The sequence below is a fragment of the Myotis myotis genome, unplaced genomic scaffold (assembly GCF_014108235.1).
Source record: "Myotis myotis isolate mMyoMyo1 unplaced genomic scaffold, mMyoMyo1.p scaffold_m19_p_48, whole genome shotgun sequence".
Taxonomy (NCBI): Eukaryota; Metazoa; Chordata; class Mammalia; order Chiroptera; family Vespertilionidae; genus Myotis; species Myotis myotis.
The window spans coordinates 118112-140628 of NW_023416355.1; the positions used below are offsets into that span (position 1 = coordinate 118112).

The 22517-nt window shown below is 67.2% G+C and overlaps 3 protein-coding genes across 5 annotated transcripts in view; 2 read left to right on the forward strand and 1 right to left on the reverse strand.

The window, feature by feature from the left end:
• The first annotated feature begins 1169 nt into the window (after window positions 1-1169).
• On the forward strand, window positions 1170-7110 carry PEX10 (peroxisomal biogenesis factor 10). Its single transcript, XM_036307458.1, has 6 exons — window positions 1170-1335; window positions 1917-1997; window positions 2356-2762; window positions 4011-4186; window positions 4261-4396; window positions 5217-7110. The coding sequence occupies exons 1-6, from the start codon at window positions 1224-1226 to the stop codon at window positions 5283-5285; spliced, it is 981 nt and encodes a 326-aa protein (XP_036163351.1). The 5' UTR covers window positions 1170-1223; the 3' UTR covers window positions 5286-7110.
• On the reverse strand, window positions 7060-15676 carry RER1 (retention in endoplasmic reticulum sorting receptor 1). Of its 3 annotated transcripts, none has more exons than XM_036307459.1 (7): window positions 15531-15674; window positions 13012-13099; window positions 11886-11990; window positions 10624-10723; window positions 9442-9520; window positions 8330-8465; window positions 7060-7836 (listed from the first exon to the last, which is right to left on the reverse strand). In XM_036307459.1, the coding sequence occupies exons 2-7, from the start codon at window positions 13090-13092 to the stop codon at window positions 7747-7749; spliced, it is 591 nt and encodes a 196-aa protein (XP_036163352.1). In that variant the 5' UTR covers window positions 13093-13099; window positions 15531-15674; the 3' UTR covers window positions 7060-7746. The 3 variants fall into 3 exon arrangements, with proteins under 3 accessions (XP_036163352.1, XP_036163353.1, XP_036163354.1); XM_036307460.1 differs by lacking the exon at window positions 15531-15674 and adding an exon at window positions 14129-14522; XM_036307461.1 differs by lacking the exon at window positions 11886-11990 and having other exon boundaries at window positions 15531-15676.
• A 112-nt stretch (window positions 15677-15788) lies between these two features.
• Window positions 15789-22517, forward strand: part of MORN1 (MORN repeat containing 1) — a 28061-nt gene continuing 21332 nt past the window's right edge. The window contains exons 1-7 of the mRNA XM_036307603.1: window positions 15789-16014; window positions 17519-17590; window positions 18586-18684; window positions 19141-19251; window positions 20660-20750; window positions 21471-21558; window positions 22253-22349. Coding sequence (XP_036163496.1) covers window positions 15939-16014; window positions 17519-17590; window positions 18586-18684; window positions 19141-19251; window positions 20660-20750; window positions 21471-21558; window positions 22253-22349 — 634 coding nt within the window. The 5' untranslated portion in view covers window positions 15789-15938. The remainder of the gene's footprint in view (window positions 16015-17518; window positions 17591-18585; window positions 18685-19140; window positions 19252-20659; window positions 20751-21470; window positions 21559-22252; window positions 22350-22517) is intronic.

Consider the following 22517-nt stretch of genomic DNA (forward strand, 5'->3'; position numbering starts at 1 on the left):
CCACCCCGTGGCTCCCGGGCGCTTCTCTGCTGGCCTGAGGCCACTCAAGTGCATCTGGGGCCCTGCCTCTCCCACCAGGTGGCCGCTGGGCAGGTGCAGCCTGGAGGCTCCGGGCCTCACCCGGTCCCCCCACTCCTCCCACCCTCTTGCTCAGGACCCCAGCTGCGCCTGAGGCTGTCCCCTCTGGGGTGCGGCCCCCCTGTGAGCGCAGGGCGGAGGGGCAGCCTGCGGGCGAGTGGAGGTGCCCGTCTTGTCCTCATGACCTGGTTCCCAAGGCTCGGAGCCCCTGCTCCCCAGCGGGGTCCCCAGAGCCGCTTAGTGGGGCCGGGGAAGGCTCAGCCCGCAGGAGGGCCCCGTGCGGTCCCTGCGATCAGAACGTGAGGCAGCGACAGGAGCCGCGCGGGGGCCATGCCGGACGGAGCCTGGCCTGGAGCGCGGGAGGCGAGCGAGGCTTCCCGCCCCCCGGAGGCTCAGCACCCGCCTCTGGCTTCGATGCCCCGCAGTCCCGAGGGCTTGACCCGCGCTCCACTCGCACGGGAGCAGCCAGGTCCGCTTTCAGACGCAGGAACCCCGCCGCGTCCGGCGCCCTCGGACCAGGCCCCCGCCTCGCTCGTCGCCTCCCCTGCACCCGCCCGGCTCGCCCACTCGGCTCCGGCTGGTCCCACCCTTTCCAGCCCCGCCCCCACCTGGCCCCGCCCCGTCCCCAGCGCGACCCGCCCTCTCATCGCCCAATCCGAGCCCGCAGGCCCGGCCGTCCTCCGCCCCGCCCCCACCTGGCCCCGCCCCGTCCCCAGCGCGACCCGCCCTCTCATCGCCCAATCCGAGCCCGCGGGCCCGGCCGTCCTCCGCCCCGCCCCCACCTGGCCCCGCCCCGTCCCCAGCGCGACCCGCCCTCTCATCGCCCAATCCGAGCCCGCGGGCCCGGCCGTCCTCCGCCCCGCCCCCACATGGCCCCGCCCCGTCCCCAGCGCGACCCGCCCTCTCATCGCCCAATCCGAGCCCGCAGGCCCGGCCGTCCTCCGCCCCGCCCCCACATGGCCCCGCCCCGTCCCCAGCGCGACCCGCCCTCTCATCGCCCAATCCGAGCCCGCAGGCCCGGCCGTCCTCCGCCCCGCCCCCACCTGGCCCCGCCACGCGGGCCGTGACGCACAAGGTGTGCGCCGCACGCCCAGCCAGTCACCGGGCAGCGCCGTGTGGGCGTGGCCATCCGGGTCCCCGCGGCCATGGCTTCCGCGGCCGCCAGTCCCCCCGAGGTGGTCCGCGCGGCCCAGAAGGACGACTACTACCGCGGCGGGTTGCGGAGCGCGGCGGGCAGCGCCCTGCACAGCCTGGCGGGTGAGCGTCCAGGGCGCCGCTGGCGGTGCCCGGTCCGTGGGTGGTCCTGGGCGCCCCAGCCGAGACCTGCGCTGGAGGAGGAAGCGAGGGCCGTGGGCGCCGGCCGCCGGGAGGGCGAGGAGCGTGGGGAGCCTCCGGGAGCGCGGGCGGGGCCTGTCGATGGCGCCCGGCGCGTGTCGGCGCTTTCCAAGTATTAACCCCCAACACCCTGCAAAGCGGGACTCGGCGTCCCCGCCTCCAGGCTGGGACCTTGGGGTCCGGAGACCCTGGAGCTGCCCGAGGCCATGACCGCAGGGTGGGGAGCGGGGTGGGTGCTGGGCCGTCACTCAGTCTATCACCCCGTCTGTCACGCGGCCTCCGGGCGCCAGGACACCCCCAGGCGGGCCCTGCGGGGAGAGGGACTCCACGCGGTGGCCCAGGCCAGGCAGGAGCAGGGGGCGCAGAGTGGGCCGCCGAGGCCGGGGGAGGGGAGGGGGCGCGTTTAGGACAGTCTCGGCCCGAGGGCAGGTGGTCGTGCTGGGCCTGGGCAGCGGGGCCTCCCCTTCGCCCCCGCCCGGTAACGATGCCGCTGCTGCTCTCAGGCGCCAGGAAGTGGCTGGAGTGGCGGAAGGAGCTCGAGCTGCTGTCGGACGTGGCCTACTTCGGCCTCACCACGCTGGCCGGTACGCGCCCGGGGGCCTCGGACCCGGGGCCACAACACACGCCCAGCGCGGAGGACGGGAGGGGCTGAGGGCGGAGTCTGAAGCTCCCGGAGCTGGGGGGGCCGGGCCCTGAGCCCACCGGGGCCTCTGGGAGCCCCGACTCCGCTCACCTGTCGCGTGGTGTCCTCTCTCATCCTGTGTCCCTGGGACCTCTCTCCTGGGCCTGGCCGGGTGCCGTGGGGACGCTTCTCCGTGGCTGAGCCCGTGGCCGAGAGGGGCCTGGCACAGCCTGTCAGGGGAGCCCGTCCTTCAGAAGAAAGCGGGGGCTCGGGGAGCTCAGACCTGCCTCAGCCTGCCCGTGGGTGTCTCCCGCCCCCAGGCTACCAGACCCTCGGCGAGGAGTACGTGGGGCTCATCCAGGTGGACCCGTCCCGGAGGCAGGTGCCCCAGAGGCTGCGCCGCGGCGTGCTGGTCGCGCTGCACACGGTCCTGCCCTACGTGCTGGACAAGGCCCTGCTCCACCTGGAGCAGGAGCTGCAGACCGATGGCAACGGCGCCCGCCCGGCGCCGGGCAGCCTGGCACCCAGCGCGAGAGGCCGGTCGGGAGCCAGGCGCTGGGTGCACAGGCAGGTGGCGGCCCTGCCCGAGCCGCAGAGGAAGGCGCTGCTGAGGGCCGTGCTGGTGTTCAGGCAGGGCCTGGGCTGCCTCCACCGGCTGCACGTCGCCTGGTTCTACATCCACGGCGCCTTCTACCACCTGGCCAAGAGGCTCGCCGGAGTCACCTACGTAAGTGCGGTGCCGCCACCCGATCCGGGTTCGCCTGCCTAGGGCTGGCTCTTCAGGGCCGCTGTGGACTAGCAGCCATGGGGCTGGCCCAACCCTCCACTGGGTTTTGTTGGTTCACATTTTGCTAAAAAAAAACAAAAAAAACAAGGAAGTTTATTTTCCACAAACCCTGAGGGTACGTACGGCAAGTCTGCCTCGGGCCACATGCGGTGCAGGCCCTGCGCCTGCTCCTTCCTCAGAGCACAGGCCTGTGGCCACACCTCCCAGGCTGCCCTGATGGTGGGTCACGTGTAGGTGAGTCTCCTGACGTATGGGAGCCCCAATGCTGACAGCACCCCGCCTGTCTTCCCTAGTCTTTGCCGCCCGCTCTGCTGGAGGACACTTCACACCCTCCTGTCCCAGTTCCCTGCCCCAGTCACCTAGGAGCCGCCCTGGGACCTGCCTGCCCACCAGCGGGTCCCCGGCCAGAGTGTCCTGGCTGCTCCCAGCATTGTGCTCCCTGTGAGGAAGCCCCACCCTCCCCCTGCCCCCTTCACCGCCCTCAGCAGCATGGTCCCGGGGCCTGTGCCTCCCCCGTGGGTCAGTCTCGTCCCCACGGGCTCCTCTGTGTGTTGCTGAGCTGCTGTCACAAAGGAGCCTGGAAACGAGAGGCTCAGCCCAAGGGCTTTTCCCTCTGCTGGGGCCCCTGGGGCTGCCGTGGGCTCTTCTCTGCTAGCACCAGGGCCCGGCCGGTCTGCTGACGTGGCTGCCTCCATTCCCCGCCAAGGGAAGGGAGGCGGGCAGTGGACATGGCCAGAAGCTGCCCCGTCACTGGCTGCAGGAGGGGCTGGCACAGTCACGCCGGTGGCACAGTGGCCTGTTCCTGCCCACACGGTGTGAGCAGCGGCTGCCCCTGCCCGCTGGGTGCTCTTCCTCAGGCTTCTTTGCTGGTTCCTTTCCTCTCGGTGTTGGGGTCCCTGGATGTCCCCCACCCCCAAGTGTGCAGCCAGAGTGGTCAGCACACTTCTCGCTCCTCTGCTGGGACGAGGCCGAGCTGTCCAGCAGCGTCCCTGACTGCCCCCACCTATGCTCAGGCCCTGGAAGGTGCCCTGCCCTCACTCACCTGAGGCCCATGCCATTCTCCATTCCTGTGCACCGAGGGGGCCGGGCTGGGCCTCACTGGACAGGACACTCGAGTGCAGGCAGGGCTGGCCTCCAGGCGGTCCAGTCTGTGTGCCGGTCATGACTGTCCCCTGGGGTCCTTGACAGCTCCGCCTCCACCACCCGCCTGCAGAGGACCTGAGGGCCCGGGCGAGCTACCGGCTGCTGGGCCTGGTCTCCCTGCTGCACCTGGCGCTGTCGCTGGGCCTGCAGCTCCACGGCTTCCGGCAGAGGCAGCGCGCCCAGCGGGAGTGGAAGCTGCACCGCAGGCTGTCTCACCGCAGGTGAGGGGCGGCACCAGGGCTCGGGCGGCTCAGCAAGGACTTTGAGGCTCAGTCCTCCCCCCCCCCCCCCGCAGGAGCCTCACGGAGGAGAGAGCGGTGTCCCGGACCTCGCTGTGCACCCTGTGCCTGGAGGAGCGCAGGCACTCGACGGCCACGCCCTGCGGCCACCTGTTCTGCTGGGAGTGCATCACCCAGTGGTGCGACACCAAGGTCAGCAGCCCTCAGAGCGCAGGTCCCGGGGGACTGCCAGGCGGCCGCCCTGAAACGAGGGAGGGCAGGTGTCTTTAAACCCCCAGGTGGGCAGGTAGGGGGTCGGGTCAGGTCCAGGCACCACAGCTGCCTGTGGACACTTGGCCAGAAGCATCCGAGCGCATCGCTCCTGGGGGGTGTCCCTTCCTGGAGGCTCCTGGTCACATGTGCCAGACCCTGCCCTCCAGCCAGGCAGGTGCCCAGCATGACGGCCGTGGGAGCTCGGACAGCCCTGCCCTGGCCTTGGAGACCTCGGGGCGAGGGGGCAGTGAGCCTCTCGCCTCCATCTGACCCAGGAGGCCCAGTCCTGGGCCCCCCGCTTCATGGCGAGCTCACCGCACCCAGCATCTCCAGGGCGGGGCTGAGGGGAGTGGGAGGGCCACCCGGTGAGGAGGTGAACGGGGCGTGATGCTCACTGTTCACCCCTCGGCTGCCCCGTGGGTGCCTGGCAGGCGAGCGGCCAACCTTTGCAGGGCTGGAGGGAGGCTGACCTGGTCTCACCCAGGTGGCCCTTGGGGGTGGGACTGCCCGGCTTCAGGAAACGGGATGGGCGATGGGCACAGGCAGCCCCGTGGGCATCTCAACCCCCATCCCGTCACCGTGCCAGGCTGGCCGTCTTGCCGGCGGGTCGCTGCTCTGGCTGCAGTTCACTGCTCTTCCCAGCACCCGGGTGAGGGCCTTTTCAGGCTGCGGCTTCGAAGACATGCAAACTGTCTTGTGTTACGTTGATGGAGGGGCTCGTGGGGCGGGCACAGCCCATGTGACCTCTCCCTCCCCCTAGACGGAGTGTCCCCTGTGCCGGGAGAGGTTCCCTCCCCAGAAGCTGGTCTACCTGCGGCACTTCCGGTGACAGGATGGACGGATGGAGCCACCGGCAGCCGCCTGTCAGGAGAGACATAATGAATTCTGACAAACTTGCACAGAAACCGTAAAATCCTCTGATTTTATATTTTTTGTCACATGAGATGCTGCGCCAGCAGCTCAGGAGGACAAGCTGGGCGGCTGGTCCAAGGCTCCCAGCCAGGTTCGGGCAGGGGCTCTGCTCAGCTCAGTTCCCGCCGGCCCTGTGGCACCCCCTTGCCCCGCAGTGCCAGGCGGTGGCTCTGCAGGGACTCGCTCCCTGGGACCAGGTCCTAGGCCCTCCCTTCCCCAGACCGCAGAGCTGAGGACACACCGGTCCCTTCTGTGATGAGAAGACAAGCCGACATCGGGTGGGCAAGAGGATGTGGCCTGAGTGGGCAAGTGCAGCCCGCCAGCCCCCCCACCTACTAACCCTGCCCCCACCACAGCCGCTGCGAGTGGCCAGGCACAGCCCCTCACGGGCGTGGAGGCCAGGGCGCCCAGCAGGTGCCTCTCTTCACCTGAGGATTCCCCGCTGATGGTTGAGAGGAAGGGAAGGGAGAGAGCCACATGGACACGACACACGGACTGATTGCCTCTCACCTGAGGATTCCCCGCTGATGGTTAGAGAGGAAGGAAAGGGAGAGACAGACACATGGACATGACACACAGACTGGTTGCCTCTCACCTGCGCCCCAACCTGGGCCCGAGATCAAACCTGCAACTGAAATACGTGCCTCTGGTCAGACTCGAACCCATGACCATCCAGTCTGTGGGCTGAAGCTCTAACTGCTGAGCCAAACCAGCCTTAATTCACATGTCGAGTCTGTTCCCCATTTAGGACACAGGTCTGTCCTGGTCCCTACAGACTGAGGGCCCCCCCGCCCGGGGCTCCTGCTGGGCAGCCAACTTTCCCGAGTTTCCTAACCCTAAGGCCACAGACCCCCTCAGAGGCCGGCGCTGGGACAGCCGTCACCCATGTCCAGCTACTCCCTGCCACGTATTGTAGCTTCCAGGTTTTAAAACCGTTTAACTTGTGCCAGAGACAGAACTTCGCCGTAAGTCCCCTTAAGAAACCCATTCCACAGAAGTAGGCCATAGGCTGGGCCACCCGCCCGGGCCAGGCCCTTGGTCTGCGTGGCACCCCTGCTACAGTGCAGTGCTCCCTAGAGTGAGCTGTCCGGCAACAGACGCTGTTCTCCGCGGGAATGAAGGTCACGGGCCACTGGCGGGGCCGGCCTGAGCAGCAGACCCAGACGAGGGGCCCAGGGCAGGCTGCCACTGGCCCCGAAATCCTTGACTTACACTCGGCCAAGCGCACAGCTTCCCACGGCGCCAGGCCTGAGCGCTTCCGAGGGCGACGGTGTGAGAGGTGGGGCAGAATCTGAACTGGCCTCTGCCAGCGGCTCCATGGGTCAGAGCCCCGTCCTGGCACCAAAGGGTTGTGGGTTCGATGCTGGGGGGGGGGGGGGCGCGCATACAGGAGGCAGCTCACAGCTGTCCCTCTGACATCGATGTATTTCTCCCCCCTCCTCTCTAAAATCAAACGAACACAGATCCTTGGGGGGGTTTAAAAAGCAGGAGCTCAAGCCCAGAAAGGCGGCAACACCTGATGTCAGAAACCCTCAGGCAGGTGGGGAGCTGCTCGGCCGCAGTCTGCACCCGACGTGAGAACGGACGGTGCACAGCTCTGCGCCCGAGCCCACCCCAGCCCTGCCTCGCTCTGCCCACCCTGCGCCTGGGCAGAGGTCCCCGCGGGCGCCTCTGGATAAAGACTCCATGAGAAGGGCACACCGTCTTTAATAACGTTTGAATTAAAAAGTCACTGAGTAAAAGGGCCACGAGTATGTTTCCATCACATCGGACGTCGGCACGCAGGTCCCCGCTGATCCTCGCAGGAGCCGCCGGACCCACAGAACCGGGGACATTCACATTCAGCAACTCTTCACGTAGGAAAGAAATAGGTCAAAATAATCTCAAACAATTAAAATATAATATATATTTATAATTCCAGGCCCCAAGAGCAATCATGTGGCTAGGAACAGAGCTTCCAGTCATGAGGCCGGTGGGACCACCTCCGCGAGGCGAGGCTGGGAAGCGGCTGGGACCCAGCGTTCGTGCCACCTCGTGGACACAGCTGCTCCACCGCAGGCTCCGCAGCGCCTGCTCCCGCTGGGCCTGCCCACGGCCGCCTCAGAGGGTCCTTCACCCCCAGCCCCCTCGACCGGCTGCCCAGCCTGACTGACTCATTCTGTCCATTTAAACACCTGGTGTCACTGTAAATGAATCAATGCAATTCAGGTTCTGTGTCAGTTTCCTCGAGAACCTGTTATTTCAGTTACAAATAATTGAAGCTCCTTTTTAAAAAGAAAATCCGACTCCCTCGCCATCAACTACTTTATGTGAAGAAAGAGGCGCCGTTACAACGGCTCAGACGCGCCGAGGGCTCCGGGGGGCGGCCGGGCGGCCATCTAACTCGCAAACGTCTTGCCTGCGTCCTCCTTCCCCTTGTACGTCCTCTTGCCGTGCGTGAATGGGATGTACCGGTACTTGATCATGTGCTGGGGACAGATAGACAGACAGACACGTCGGCGATAAGCTTCCATCCCAGGTGTCACCTGCTGCGGGGCCACCGGGGGCTGGGGAGCGGGGGGGGGTCAGGGAAAGGTCCCGAGAGCAGGCCGGCCGGGCTGGGAGGCGCCCCGACATCAGTGAGGTGGGCAGTGGGTCGGCCCAGGCCTGTTTTAGGGCAGAGTGTGCATAACCCCTGCACCGGCCGGCCGGTCCCGGCTCTGACCCACAGGACGCCATGCCCAGGAGGAGGGCACACCCCAGGGCCTTTCCTACCCAGCCCCCAGGGCTGACTTCCCAGGCCCGTTCCCAACACCGGCCGTGGCCCAGAACCGCTGGCAGAGGGGAGCGAGCCCACGTCCCCGCCCCCGGCCTGCAGAGCTTCCTGCAGACGAGGCAGGTTCCACAGGGCGCCTGCCCTCCCCACGCGCCGTGGCCGCTGCGGCCGGCACCGCCTTTCCGGGCTCGGCGCCCCTGGGGTACCTTGATCTGCCTCTTCATGGTGATGCAGAAGAGCATGATGAAGTACATGACCAGGATGGGCCAGAACACCGGGACGTTGAACGCCTCAAAGAAGGTGCAGACCATGGCCACCAGGATGCCCTTGGTGGCCGAGTGCCTGACGGGAGGAGGGAAGGTGAGCGCATCTGCACACGGGCCGCACGCAGCTGTGTCCTCCGCCTCCCACAGTCTGACTGCAGTGAGGGTGCCGACGCCGCTCCCCAGGGACCACGAGGGCCAGGCAGCTCCCAGGGCTCCACCGTGCAGCCCGGCCCACAGCCCCACTGAACCGCCTCCTGGGCTCCCCTTCCTACAGAGCAAAGGCCAGCTTCCTCGGGGCTCCCAGGCACACCCCCCCCCCCCCCCAGCATGTCATGCTCAGTCCCCCACACGCCCAGAATACAGAGCAAAGATGTGGTGGCTCACTCCCTTCAGGGTTTTGATCCAACAAATACAGGACAGAGAGGGCACAGAGCCCCCATGCCGCCGAGAGTGGAGTTACCAGTCCTCCTGTCACCCTCCCATCACCGCCTCACGCAGATGTCACCGCCTCTAGGGCACCTGGGCACCAGCCAGCCTCGTCCCAGAGCACAGCACTTCCCAGGGCGCAGCCCCCCAGCACCGGTCCCAGGCGGCCCAGCCCCACGTGCGGAGGACACCTGAGCGGACAGGAGCTGGTCCGGCTGCCTCCCCCAGAAGGGGTGCCGTGTGTGGAGCAGGACAGAGGCTGTCACGCAGCCCACCTTCTGGGGGCAGGTCTGCCACGTGCCGGGAGGCTCTGCCCAAACGCAACCTCTTTGCTCATTTCAAAGAGCTTTGGCCTCAACCAGCAACTGGGAGAGGCCACTGGGCAGCGGTCCCCCAGGGCCCTGGGCCCAGCCACGCCCGCGGGCACGCAATCCTGCTGGGGGGACAGATGTTCACGCCACGCCCGCGGGCACGCAATCCTGCTGGGGGGGACAAATGTCCCAAACCAAGGAGGACACCGCTCACTTCTCTGAAACGCCCAACGTGCTGGCTGACGTGACCCAACCCGGTCTGTTCCCAGGCTCACTAACCAGCCGCGAGGACAGCAGCACTAGGGGTTCACTCACCAAAACTTAAACTCCGGGAGCCTCCGAATGAACGGCCGGAACTCCTCGTTCTGTTTGGTTGGCAACGAGGGGCCGTCATCTGAAAGGCAGAAGGGCGGTCAGGAAAAGCGCCGCCGCCTCCTTTACTTCCACGACCCCATTTCCACGCCCCCCTGACGCTCTGGAAGGAGAAGGCCTAACGTGAAGCAGGTTCGTGTCATTCAGCCAAGGCAAGGCGGGACCCTCAGCCAAGTCAGAATCGACTCGTTATTTCAGAAAGTTCAAGTGAGAGTTCCTTTTAAAGAAGAACTTGCACATATTCTACAGTTGCTTAAAAATTCAACTACACGTGAGTTAAACTGAGGAACACACCACCCGCACCACACAAAGGAGCACGAGGGAGACGGGGCACTCGCATGGGGGCTGAGCCCCCCCAACCTCACCTCACCCCACCCCGCCCCACCCCACCCCACCCGAGACGGCTGCCTGCTGCTGCTAGAGGAGCTGTGGCCACAGACATGGCCTCAGGTTCTCCCCACCTCCCCAAGGGCCGCATCTCGGGGGGTGTGGGGCTCCTTTCACGTTTCCATCCAAAAGCCTGTAAAGAGTCGGGGCTCCGGGTCCGCCCTGCACAGCCGACACGCCGGCACTTCCTCCCCAGCGAGGGCGTCCTCAGGCGCTGGGACAGGGACTCGCCCTCCCCGCTGCCCACCAGCGGCACTTGCCCTCCCTGCCCAGGGGCGGCCCTACCTGCCCACCTGCCCAGGGACGGCCCTACCTGCCCACCTGCCCAGGAACGGCCAGAGCAGTGGGGCCAAGACCTTCCAGCCCAGGGCCTGGGAACCAGAGCTCCACCCTCCATGGAGCTGGCCGGCACTCTGGCCTGGTGGCCATCACCAGCCCCGTTGCCATGGGAAGCTCTGGCTGCGTGAGTGGGGAGGCGCCTGCAAGCCGGGCGGGCGGTTTCGGAAGGAGCAGACCCTGCGGCCCCGACACGCTACACAGCCCGGTGCCTCGGTTTCGCCTGCATGTCGGGATGCAGAGGGAACACCCGCCGCACACGGCTGTCCGGGGCTCCATGGTCATTCCGCGAGCACCTGAACGCCAGGACCCGGCTCCGGGCCCGTCTGCAACACAGACCAGGCTCACGGGGGCGTTTCCGGAGGACAGGGAGGCCCTGAGCAGCACGCGGGCGGCGCCTACCTGAGTCCTCCATCAGGGACGGGTCCACCTTGGGAGACAGGAAAGCGATGAAGAGGTTCAGGTGGTAGATCCCCAAGGCGTAGGTGACGATGTACCAGCCCTGGGAGAGAGGGAAGCGGGTCAGGCGCCCGGCAGATGCAGACACTGACCGCGCTGGGGCACCCGGCAGACACAGACCGTGGGCCAGACTGAGAGCGGACACGCTCCTCGCGGCAGAGGTCACAACGAGGGACAGCCAAGTGGCGACTGTCCACGGGGCGTTTTCTGCCCTGTGTCCTCAGTGGACAAGCCAGGGGGCCAGTCAGAGGCACACGTCCCTGAAGCCACCAGCTCCCGGGAGCACTGAGGGTGGTGCCTCAAGGCCGTGCTGGGGCCGTGTCCGCGTCTGCGGCCCCTCCGCTGCCGGCACCTGCCGGCTGACAGCCCCGCGGCGCCTCAAACCTGTGCTCACACACCGAGGAGCGCCTTCCTCTCTGCCAGCAGGAACCAGAACCGGAAAATCCGGAAATCAAGAAAGCAGGTAAGAACGTTCTAGAGCCCTGTGTCCTCGGGAACGAGGCGGGAGGAGCCCTGCAGGACGTGCACACACTCACCTGCACCTGAGCTCACTATGAACTCACTATGAAAGCCTGGCCACCCTCCAGGTCAGAGCGGGCCCAGGTGTGGGTGCCAGTGACCGCGCAGCTCCGCGCAGGCCCAGGCCGAGGGTGCTCCGCAGGTGTGACTGGCACGTCCCCCGCCCGGCTTCTCTACAGCAAGGTTTCTGGCTCGTTCTTCCCATTACAGAACGGACCAAGTTCCCACTTAAAAGACAAAACTAGAACCAACGGCAGTGAATCCACCCGAATCGCAGGTGTCCCGTCCCGCAGACCCCGTCCTGCTGCGCTGGCCCAGGAGCCCCGGGGGGCGGACTGGCGGGGACACGTCCAGGAACAACACCCAAGGCGAGTTTCCACCCTGCATCTGTGGGACCATCCGCAGCCTGGACACAACGCGCCCAGCAAACGCCGTGTCCCCCCAGGAGCACGGCCTCCTCTGTCCCAGGCCACGCCTGGGAGGAGCCCGCATGGCCAGGAAACACCTTCCTGCTCCAGAGAAAACACCGGACGAGGCCTGAGCCTGGAAGCTCGCCGACCGCCTCCACGAGAACCCGCCTCCGGCCAGGCAGTCACCACAGCGCAAGCGCACGCGCACGCCAGGCAGACAGCAGCAGCCCAGCACCACGGGGAACGCGACGCCCGTCTCGCCTCGGCCACACCCACCTGCAGCAGGTAGACCCGAATCATGTAGACAAAGCTCAGGCCCAGCGTCACCACCCATCGCACGGCCGTGTACGGTGTGGACTTGTCCAGCCAGGACTGGTAGATCTGCAAGGACAGGAGTGATGCGTGTCACGCACCTGCAGGCCGCCCGCACGTGCATCTCCCCCACCGCGGGCCTCCGGCTGAGCGTCCCCGGGCGGCAGCCATGACCCGGGCGGCTAACCCCAAATGGATGGCAACCATTCGAGGCAGGTCCAGTCCTCGGGCAAACACAACACAGAACAAGTTCTCACTGCAGGCGTCCTCAGCACCAGGAGGCCTGCCCGAGGCAGGAAAGCGTGCACCTCGGAGTCGCCACCTGCACGCAGGACCCAGCCCACGGCCCCGAGGAGCCGGCCCAACCCTGCAGCGTGGAGCGGGCACAGGTGGCACCACTGCAGCCGTGGAGTTTGCAGAGGAACTCGAATTTATATGTACACACACATGTATATGTCTGCACGTGTGTAATTAGCATGTATGCTTCCAACTCTACTTTTGAAATTGCTTAATCTTAACATTTAAGTTTTAATTGTGAAAATCTTCACCCGGTCATAAAAGTACAGGATGTGCGAGCCCAGACATACCCTCCCCCGCTCCCACTGCCGAGTTGTTCCCATCCCTCTTCACGTTAAAACTGACAGCACAACACGCGTGGTGCCGGGGCATCGTGGAGGCGCTGCTGGCCGCACGCTGCACACGCTCTGCCCCAGCCCACGCCAGGTCCGGCCACGGTGCACACCGGGCGAGGGCCACGGGTGCAGACGCAGGTGGCCGGGAAGGGCGGCCAGATCAGAGTCGGGGGGCTGCTACGTCTGTACCGCTTGGGAGCTAAGGACGGTTTTCTCATTTTTAAAGGTTCGAAAACAACCCAGAAACCAAGTGTGGGGCAAAGAGCAGGGGTCGTCCATCACTGGCCCCTCCGAGAAGACACGGCCCCTGACAGAGGGAGCCCGTCCTGAGAGCGAGCACGAGGCTCCTGTGCACCCCCGCCCCGCGGACACCCCCCACCCCGCGGGCACCCCTGCCCCGTGGACACTGCCCAGCACAGCTCTCGCGCACACATGCGCACAGGCACCCCGACACCCACCTGGCCGAGGCGTGTGAAGAACCTGTACACCACAGAAGGCTTCCCGTGGACGGAGTCTCCCACGCTGTCCCCTTCGGACATCCTGTAACTGAGAAGGCGCAGGCGCGGTCAGACCAGGAAGCAGGCAGGTCTGGGCCCTTTGGCCACCTCCAGGGAGCGGCTCAGTGCCAGCTTCCCCGCACCACCGCCGGCTTCTGGGTGCCTCCCCGCAAGCTGCCCTGGACAAGAACAGCAGGTGACACGGCTGGTGGCGGGCCAGGAAGGCACGTGACATGCAAAGCAGCACGGGGTGGACTTTCATTTCTGCCACCGCCGCCCGGAGCCGCCTCTCCTGGGGCCTAGGAGCCGCCCCGCCGCCCCTGCAGTCACGGCTGCGTGTCCACCCCCCTGGGCCGGTCCACAGGCTGGGCCACCGCACCCACGCCTGCACCCACGCCTGCCCCGCTCCTCAGACACGCCTCCCAGCACCTGCTCCTGTCACGCCCTCGTTCCCCAAGCGCCCCTTCTTCCAGCCCAGCCCGTCCCCGCCCAGGCCGCTCTCCGCGGTGCCCGTCGCCAGCCAGGACCTCCCGGTCCTCTCAGGGCCGCACCCGCCCCTCCACCGGGAGGAAGACGCCACGCCGACCTCAGGTGGTCAGCTGCCGCGCCCCAGTTCCTTATCGGCCGGCGGAGTAACCCTAGCTGCTCATGACTATTGCAACACGCTGCCGTGGTTCCGAGGACTGACCCTGCGGGCACCCACACCACCAGGCCAGCGGGCAGCATCGCCCGGCTTCACTGGGAGGAGCAGGGCTCGCCTCCCACCCAGCCGGCCGCTGCCCGATCCTTGGGGTGAGAAGGACCCAGGACCTAAGCTTGTGAGGACGCCAGGACCGAGCTCCCCGCTGCCCCCAACCTACAGGTGGCACCGCCCCTACCACAGCCGTTCGTTCCCAAGGCCCCAGAGCGGGCGGCGAGGCCCAGGTTCCCGTCTGGAAAATGGCGTCGTGCAGGCAGCCCGTCCCGGTCTCAGACAGGACAGAGGCTGAAGGCGTCTGGGCCCGTCAGCCCCCCGTTCACCGCGTGGCACCTGCGCCGCCCCCCCACCCCAGCCCACGCTCCCATCACGCTGTCGCACCAGGGGTGCAGGGCGTCCTCTCTGAAGCGAGGGCAGCCGCTGGGGTGTGGTCCCGCGTCTCCAATGGAAACGTTTTCCAGTCACAACTTCCACCTAAAATCGCGGAGCAGCCCCTCTGCCACGTGCGTCACGGCAGAGCCGACCGTGGCTCCGTGGCTCCCCGGCTCCCCGGCCTGCAGCGCGTCCAGGGCAGAGCCTGCAGGGTCCTGGGGGCGGGCGTGCCCTCCGCTCCAGGGAGACGCAGAGACTAGGCTGCCCAGGACGGACAGGCTCCAGCCTCCGTGGTCCGGGCCAGAGGGCGGCTGTCCATCCCCCGGGGAGCAGCCGTTTCCCACGTGAGAACTCGGACCAGGACGCTGGCCACCGGCCCAGGCGACGCCAGGCAGCAGGAGCGCCTCCGTCCGGGTCCCGGCGGCACCTGTCAAGGCCGAGGTGTCACCACTGAAGCGGCCTCGGGAGGAGCCACGGGGGCACCGGCTGCCCCGGAGGCCGTTTCAGAGTCGGCGAGGGTCCAGGCCCCGTCCCGAGCTGATGGCCCGTTTGTCCGTGAAACCAGCTCCGCCTCCACACTCGTCAACAATAACATTGAGGATGTGGACTTTGGAGTCGGACAGGCTGCCTCCAGCCTCGGGCTCTGCTGCTTCCTCCTCGAGGACACATTCCCGCCTGCGATCGCACCCCGCGGGGCGGCCGCCCTGGCACCGGGCTGGGTCACGGCGCGCGTCCAGCGGGCAGTCGCCGGCCCCTCTCCTCTACCTGCTCCGCCCGGAGCGCCTGGAGGGGGCCTGTCGCCCAGGGAGGCCCGGGACCGGGGGCGGTGGTGAACCGTCAGGGGACTCAGTGCTTCATTCTCGGTCTCAGGAAGCGAGGCGCGCACCAGGGCGACGTCGGGCGCAGCCTGTCGTGCGGCTCCGGGGTCCCCGCTCCGCCTGCTCCCCTCCCGCCTCTCGGTTCCCGTTCCAGCCCTCGTCGGCCCCCGCAAGGCCGAGGGCTCCTCCCGCCCCGAGGTGCCCACCGGGCCCCCCGCTGCACCCGAGCGGTCGCCGCGTGCCCTGGGCGGAGCGGTCGCCGCGAGGCCCTTCCCGGGCCCGGGTCCCAGCGTGCACAGCGTCCAGGGCCCGGTCCTCGGCACAGGGGCCGACGAGGCGCTGCCCGCGAGGCCGGCCTGGTGGCGGCGCCTCCGAATGCGCCCTGTGACCGACACGTCCTCCCGAGCAGCCCGCCTGCAGCCCGACGCCTTCCACCGGCCCCTCCAGACAGCCCGGCCCCCGGCGCCCCGCACTACCCGGGCGGGCAGGGGCCCCTCCCGGACGCGCGGCGGGAGGGGGGCCGATCAGCCCATAGACACCCGGGGCCCGGCCCGGCCCTCCTGCCCCGCCCCCGCCCGCCCGCCCGCCGGTACCTCGCGGCTCTGCAGCGGCCGAGCGCGGTCTCCGAGGGCCGCGGGGAGAAGGACGCGGGCAGGGGCCGCGCCGGTGCTTCGCTCGGTCCGGGAAGGGGCAGACTAGCACTTCCGCTCTGTACTACGCGGCGCCGCCTCCGGGCTTCCAAGATGGACGCCGGGGCGGAGCCAAGAGCCTCCAACCATTTCCGCTTCCGGTGCGGGCGCCTTTTCCCGGCGGAAAGAACGTAAGCAGCGGAAGTGCGCTGGGCCGCGCAGGCGCAGGCGCGTCTTCTGGCTCCGGGCCCGAACGACGCCACTCCAGATCTTGTGATCGCCCAGAGACTGGGCCCGTGACCACACCCCTAGCGACCAACGAACCAATAGAGGAGGCTTTAGTGGTTGCCAAGGTAAACTTCTAGCGGCAAGATGGCAGCCGCCAGCCAAGGAAGCCGGAGCTCCCGCCCGCAGCGCCCGGACCCGCAGGGGCGGCCGCCACAGGACGGTAACGGCTGCAGGGCTGGGGGCGGGGGGGCGCGTCCGGCTGCCCTACGCCCTACCCGCGCCCCGGTCCCCACGCGAGCTTCCACGAGCCCCCGTCGGTATCCCCGGAGACCTCGTCGCCCCTGGTCCTGGAAGGGTCCTCGCCTCCGGGTGCGCGGGTGCCCCGCGGGACGGGCGGGGGACGGGGTCTCGGGGCCTGGAGACCGAGCCGGAAGGCGCCGGAGCCTGGACGCGCGGTTCAGAGGTTTGACGGGAGCTGTCCTTAGAGTTGGGGAAAAGGGACTGGAGTGAACTCCGAGTCCGCTCCGCTCTCTTCCGGTAGAACCTGACCTCGTTTTCGGCAGATGCACGAGTCTGATGACGCCACACTCCCCTAGAACCGCTCTGCTCCCCCCAAGTTGTGCCCCGCATACCAGGGGGCTGGTGGGGTGGGAGTGGGAGTGGGGGGTGGTGCGCTCGGCAGCGGCGTGGCGGGAGGGAGGGCTTTGTCCTGATGGGACTGGAGGCCACCCGAGGGGCCAGCTTCCGGAAGTGTGGTAGCAGTCATCTCAGGTAGAAACTGTAGTTTAACTTTAACCCTGCTGTTTGGCTTCTGTACTTATTTGCTTTGTTTAACAATAGAAAAGTTATTTTGATTTTCTGAATTATATAAATCATCCCATTCGATTAAATACCCTATTGATTATGTGACTATCCCCTTTGTAGTGGTCACACTGGTCTTAGAAAGCACATTTTCCTTCACCTGGGAAGGACAGCACGGTTATCCCAAGGTCAGAGGGCTCCAGTTAACCTGACCCCGTTGACTTTGTGTTCCGGAGACCCCAAAACTGTGATTGAGATAACGTGCTTAAGCCTGACCAGGTTCCTCATTCCAGACCCCCGGGCTCTAGATAACGTGTTTCTGTCAATTCAGTGATCCGGAGACCCCAAACTGTGATTGAGATAACATGCTGCTTCTGCTTCTGTAAACTGCTTTTTTGCAAACCAGGTTCCTCATTCCAAACCTTGGGATGTAATCAATACCTTTGTGATCTTTGCCTGTATCAGTCTGGTGTTTCGGCCATCTTATCACTATGAGATTTGGGAAAGCAGAACGGCCCCTCATAGTCCCGTATTGCAATCAATGTGACTCTTTAATTCTTGGGGCGTCCTTCTGTGATTCGCAGGGCACAACATCCCCCGCCCTGCCCTCGCCTTCCTCTGGCTAACTAGGCTCAGCTTCCAAGACCCCTCTCCACTCCCCAAGGCCCTCCCACGGGCCTGCCTCTCTGCACTGAGTAGGCGCTCATCATGTTGGGTGCTTAAGCAAACGAAGGCGTGGGGGCGGGGTGGACAGTACACAGGACAAGTCCTGACCCCCAGACTGAAGCCTCGGGCAGCCGTGTCGGGAGGTCACAGGTGGGGAAGTGCACAGCCCCCCCAGACCACCCCACCTGGAGCACTTGCTGGACGTCAGCCAGGCTGCCTGTGCCACGTGCTCACTGCCCATCTTTTTCAATATCCAGGTTACGGTGTCTACACCTACCCCAATTCCTTCTTCCGGTACGAAGGGGAATGGAAAGGCGGGAAGACCCACGGTAAGAAGCGTCGGTGGCCTCTCCCCGCCGCGGCCACCCTGCAGCCGACAGCCCCTTTCCTCCGGGCGCTGGGGAGGCGGGTGGCACCAGGTGCCCGCGGGACTGGGCCCCCCACTGTCGCTGTCGCCCAGGAAAGGCATTGGGGCCGCCCTGGTGCTGCCCCACGGGTAGCCACAAGCCCGGGCCGTGGCACCGGGTCGGAGGAGACCCCTGGCCTACCACCTCCTCGCAGACAGGAAACCGCAGCTGCCTTCATGGTTCATTTCTGACCAGAAAGAGCTGATCTCCTTCCGTAGAAAGGCTCCGCCGCCGAGGGGCGAGGTCTGTGGAGGTCACCTGGAGGCCTCCCAGCGGGTCCCCCGCTCCGCCCAGTCCCATGTCTGCCTGGCGTTCTGCTGAGGGGAGGGGGGGGGGAGAGGGTGGGGGGGAGGAAGAGGGAGAGAAAGAGAGAGAGACATCAGCTGTTTGCCTCCCACACGCACCCCGACCCACACCAAGGTTGTGCCTTTGACTGGAAATCGGGCCCAACCGAGACCCGTGGGCCCGCGGCTGACGCTCTAACCGCGAGCAGAGCTGGCAGGACCTGTGGTGTTTTCCTCTATGAGCGCTCGTACCTGTGGGCCCCACCTTTTGGCTTTTACGGATGGTAGCGCTTTTGCCAGAGATTTCTCACTTTCACTCAAGCCGCGGACTCCCCCTCCCGCCCCTCCCGCCCCTCCCTGAGAAACAGCCCGGCCGCTGCGGGCACCGGCGGGCACTCCGGCCGCTGCGGGCACCTGCGGGCACTCCGGCCGCTGCGGGCACCTGTGGGCACTCCGGCCGCTGCGGGCACCGGCGGGCACTCCGGCCGCTGCGGGCACCGGCGGGCACTCTGGCCGCTGCGGGCACCGGCGGGCACTCCGGCCGCTGCGGGCACCTGCGGGCACTCCGGCCGCTGCGGGCACCTGCGGGCACTCCGGCCGCTGCGGGCGTGACGTCACCGTGTCCTTCTCCAGGCCGCGGGAAGCTGCTGTTTAAGGATGGAAGTTACTACGAGGGCCAGTTCGCGGACGGGGAGATCATGGGCCGAGGCTGCCGCCACTGGGCCGCCTCAGGTGAGCCCCGAGACCCTGGCGACCTGCCGACTCCCTTCTCTCAACCATCTCCCTTCTGGGTGCGAAGGCACTTCCGGCTGTAAACTGGGGGCCCTGGTTCCCCTGAGGGGTCACAGCCCGTGCCAGCCGGGGGTGGGGTGCTGGGGTGCTGCCCACAGCGTGGCCAGGGGCTGCCTCCCGACCCTCAGACCCCCAGATCCTCACGGGCAAGCCTGGGGGTCAGTTCCCAGTGCGAGAAGGCTCAGCCCTCGGATCTGGGACACCGCTGCCCACCGAGGGCCCCGGGGTGGGCTTGGCAGGAACCAAGAGGGCAGGTCCGGATCCGCCGGGTCCTGTGTCCCCTCGTAAACCAGGGTCCGCCCTGAAACGGCCCTGCTGCCGCCACCGCTCAGGGGACGGCGGGCGACACGGAACCGGCGCCGACCCTGACCTCGCGCCCCCTCCTCGTCCCCCCAGGGAACACCTATTCTGGTCAGTTTGTCTTTGGAGAGCCCCAAGGCCACGGCGTCATGGAGTACAAGGCAGGGGGCCGCTACGAGGGGGAGCTGTGCCACGGCATGAGAGAAGGTCTGGCGCCCCCGGGGCCCGGGAATGGTGGCCGAGCCCCGCCCCCTGCCCAACACTCGGACTCCGTGGGGTGGGTGGGCCCAGGGCCCTGCACCTCACCAGGGGCTGGTGTCCCTTCAGGTCCAGAGCCCGGCCCCCGCGTGCCTGTGGGGTGGGAAGGAGGCGAGGTTGGCGCAGTGTGGGGGGGAGGGGGGTTGTGCCTGTGACGCCAACCACCGCTTGTGACAAGCCCCCCCAAAACCTAGTGGCACAGCCCTGGCCAGTTTGGCTCAGTGGATAGAGCATTGGCCTGAGGACTGAGGGGTCCCGGGTTTAATTCCGGTCAAGGGCACATACCCGGGTGGCAGGCTCAATCCCCGGCTCTGGTCGGGGCGTATGTGGGAGGCAACCAGCCCACGTGTCTCCCACATCAATGTTTCTCTCTCTGTCCCCCCCCCACCCTCTCTAAAAATCAATGGGGAAATATTCTCAGGTGAGGATTCACACACAAGACAAAACCCAGTGGCTGGAACAACCCCAGTTTATTATTGCTTGCAATCCCGGGTCCGAGGTCGGCCTGGGCTCAGCCTGCGGGTCTGGCCTCGCTGCAGCCTCGCGGCTCCGGGGCCAGAAGCGCAAGCACCGCGGAGGCCTCAGCGCGGGCACGGCCTCCTCACCTGCCCCAGGCCGGCCGGTGGGTGGTGGGCACGGCCCGGAGGCCGAGGCTCAGGGTTCCCGAAGCCCAGCCGCCCGAGGCGGGCAGGAACGTCCTCTGGGTGTTGCTCGTGTGAGAAGTAGGAGTGGGCCCGGCGGGCGGGGCTCAGGGGCTGAGCATCGGCCCATGACCAGGAGGCCACGGTTCGATTCCTGGTCAGGCCCGGGTTGCAGGCTCCATCCCCTGGAGGGGGCCAGCCGACCCATGACTCTCCCGTCATTGATGTTTCTCTCTCTCTCTCCCTCTCCCTTCCTCTCTGAAATCAACAAAAATAAACTTTCAATAAGTAAATGAAAGCGGTAGGAATGGCCTCGCACCCCGACTGTCCAAACCGGAAACTGGATCTAGACAGAGGCCCCGAGAATGGGCCACTCAGGCCTCGCCAGTCACACGCAGGTTCCGGTACACACACACGTACACACACGCACACACGCCCCACAAACAGGTCTGGGGCGCGTAGCATCGCCCCCCCACCCCCGCGCGCACACAGCAGGTGCACCGGCCTCCGTGTGCCCGCCCTCAGGGCCTCGGAGAGCTGCACCCAGAGCCACTTGCACTGGCGGCTGCCAGCGCCGCCCCAGGTCACCCCCCAGCCCCTGGACGGCGGCTCCTGGGTCCCGTGCTCCTGGGTCCCCTGTGGGCCCCGCCTTGTCCTGAAGTCACCGCCGTCCTGCCCGGCGGGCGGCCTGCAGCTGGGCTCTGGCTCCTCCGCAGGACACGGGCGTCTGGTGGACCAGGACGGGCGCGTGTACTGCGGGTCCTTTCACAACAACAAGCGACACGGCCGGGGGCACATGGCCTTCCCGTGAGTACGTGGCCCGGGGCCCTCGGAGTGTGGGGGCCTGCACTCCCCTCGGTCACTGACTGGCCGTGCACGTGGTTCGGGCTCTGAGCCCCGTGGAACCCTCGGGGGCGGGAGGGGCATGCGGCCCACAGAGGCCTGTCTCCTCGGCCGCCGGCTGGACGTCGCCTCCTAACCTCCTGGGCCAGTTTCTCATCCGAAATCCTGCTGCTGGGATTTGTGGGTTCACCTCCCCCTTTTCTTCCCTGTTGTGTCCCCTCCAAGCCCCGCACCCCCAGGGGCTGAGTCCTACACCTGGGGGGGCTGAGTTCTATACCTGGGGGCTGAGTCCTACACCTGGGGGGGCTGAGTTCTATACCTGGGGGCCGAGTCCTACACCTGGGGGGGCTGAGTTCTATACCTGGGGGCTGAGTCCTACACCTGGGGGGGCTGAGTTCTATACCTGGGGGCCGAGTCCTACACCTGGGGGGGCTGAGTTCTATACCTGGGGGCTGAGTCCTACACCTGGGGGGGCTGAGTCCCACACCTGGGGGGGGGCATGTGTTCTCAGGACCGGGGCTGTCTCCGCACCTCCTGAGCGCCCAGCCTCCTGCCCTGGCGCCGGGCCACCTGTCGGCGATGGCGGTGCCCGTGGCGCGTGCCCAGCCGGCCAGTCGGTCGGAGGAGCTGGCCTGAGTCAGGCGCCCCCTGTCCCAGCCTGAGCCCGGCCTCTGGGTCCCGCAGGAACGGTGACGAGTACGACGGCGACTGGGTGCGGGACCAGCGGCAGGGCCACGGGGTGCTGCGCTGTGCGGACGGCTCCACCTACGAGGTACAGGCCTCCTCGGGGCGCAGCTCACCTGGGGGGGCACTGTCCCCTCTTTACTGGCCACCAAACCGAGGCTTGGGGGGCTCACGGCCCTGCATCCCGTCCGGCTCCCGAACCCGCAACCCTCCGCTCTCCGGGGCGCTGAGGTGCCGGTTCTGCTTCTCTGGGCAGGGCGCCCGGGAAGCGTTTGAATGAGAAGTTCCAGGTGGCCCTGCAGGGCAGGGGGACCGTCTGCTCCTCGCACCAGGCCCGCGCCCCTCTCCCCTGTCCCCTGGAAACTGGCTCAGCCCAGAGGCCGGGAGGTGGGACAGGCTCCTGCAAACGCCAGGCTCGCGGGGTGCCCGCTGCTCATCCGCTCGCCACCAGGGGGCAGCCCAGCTCTGCCCACGCCGCGGCTCCAAGTTGATGCCAGGGCGGGCGTGGCCTGGGGACCCGGGCTGCAGCCCTGTCGGGAGTGAGGAGGGGTGTCTGCCGTGTCCTGGGGCGCGGCTCAGGCTGCATTCCCGGGTCCCGCAGGCCCTCGCGGGAGGGAGGAGCACGTGTGTGGTGGGGTCGTGGAGCCCATGGTCCCACGGGCCCCGGTGACGGTCTTGCCCGCAGCGCGCAGGGTCCGACATGACGGGAACAGGCGTCCTCTGCGGCCGCCCGAGGGGTGCCCCCCTGACAGCGGCTGCCCTCTCCCCGGCCGCTCCCGCAGGGACAGTGGCACAGCGGCGTCCGCAGCGGCCTGGGCAGCATGGCCCACTGCTCCGGGCTCGTCTACAGGGGCATGTGGATCAACGGCCACCCGGTGGGTAGGTGTCCCCCGGGCTCTCCCGATCCTGGGGCCCCCACCCACGGGCCCTGAGCATCTGCACCCACGGCCTCCGTCCGGTCCCACCTGAGCTCCGCATGTGACATGAGCACAGGTGGCCAGTGGCCTGCAGGGGCCTCCTCTGGGGGCTGCCTCCTCCCCATGTTGC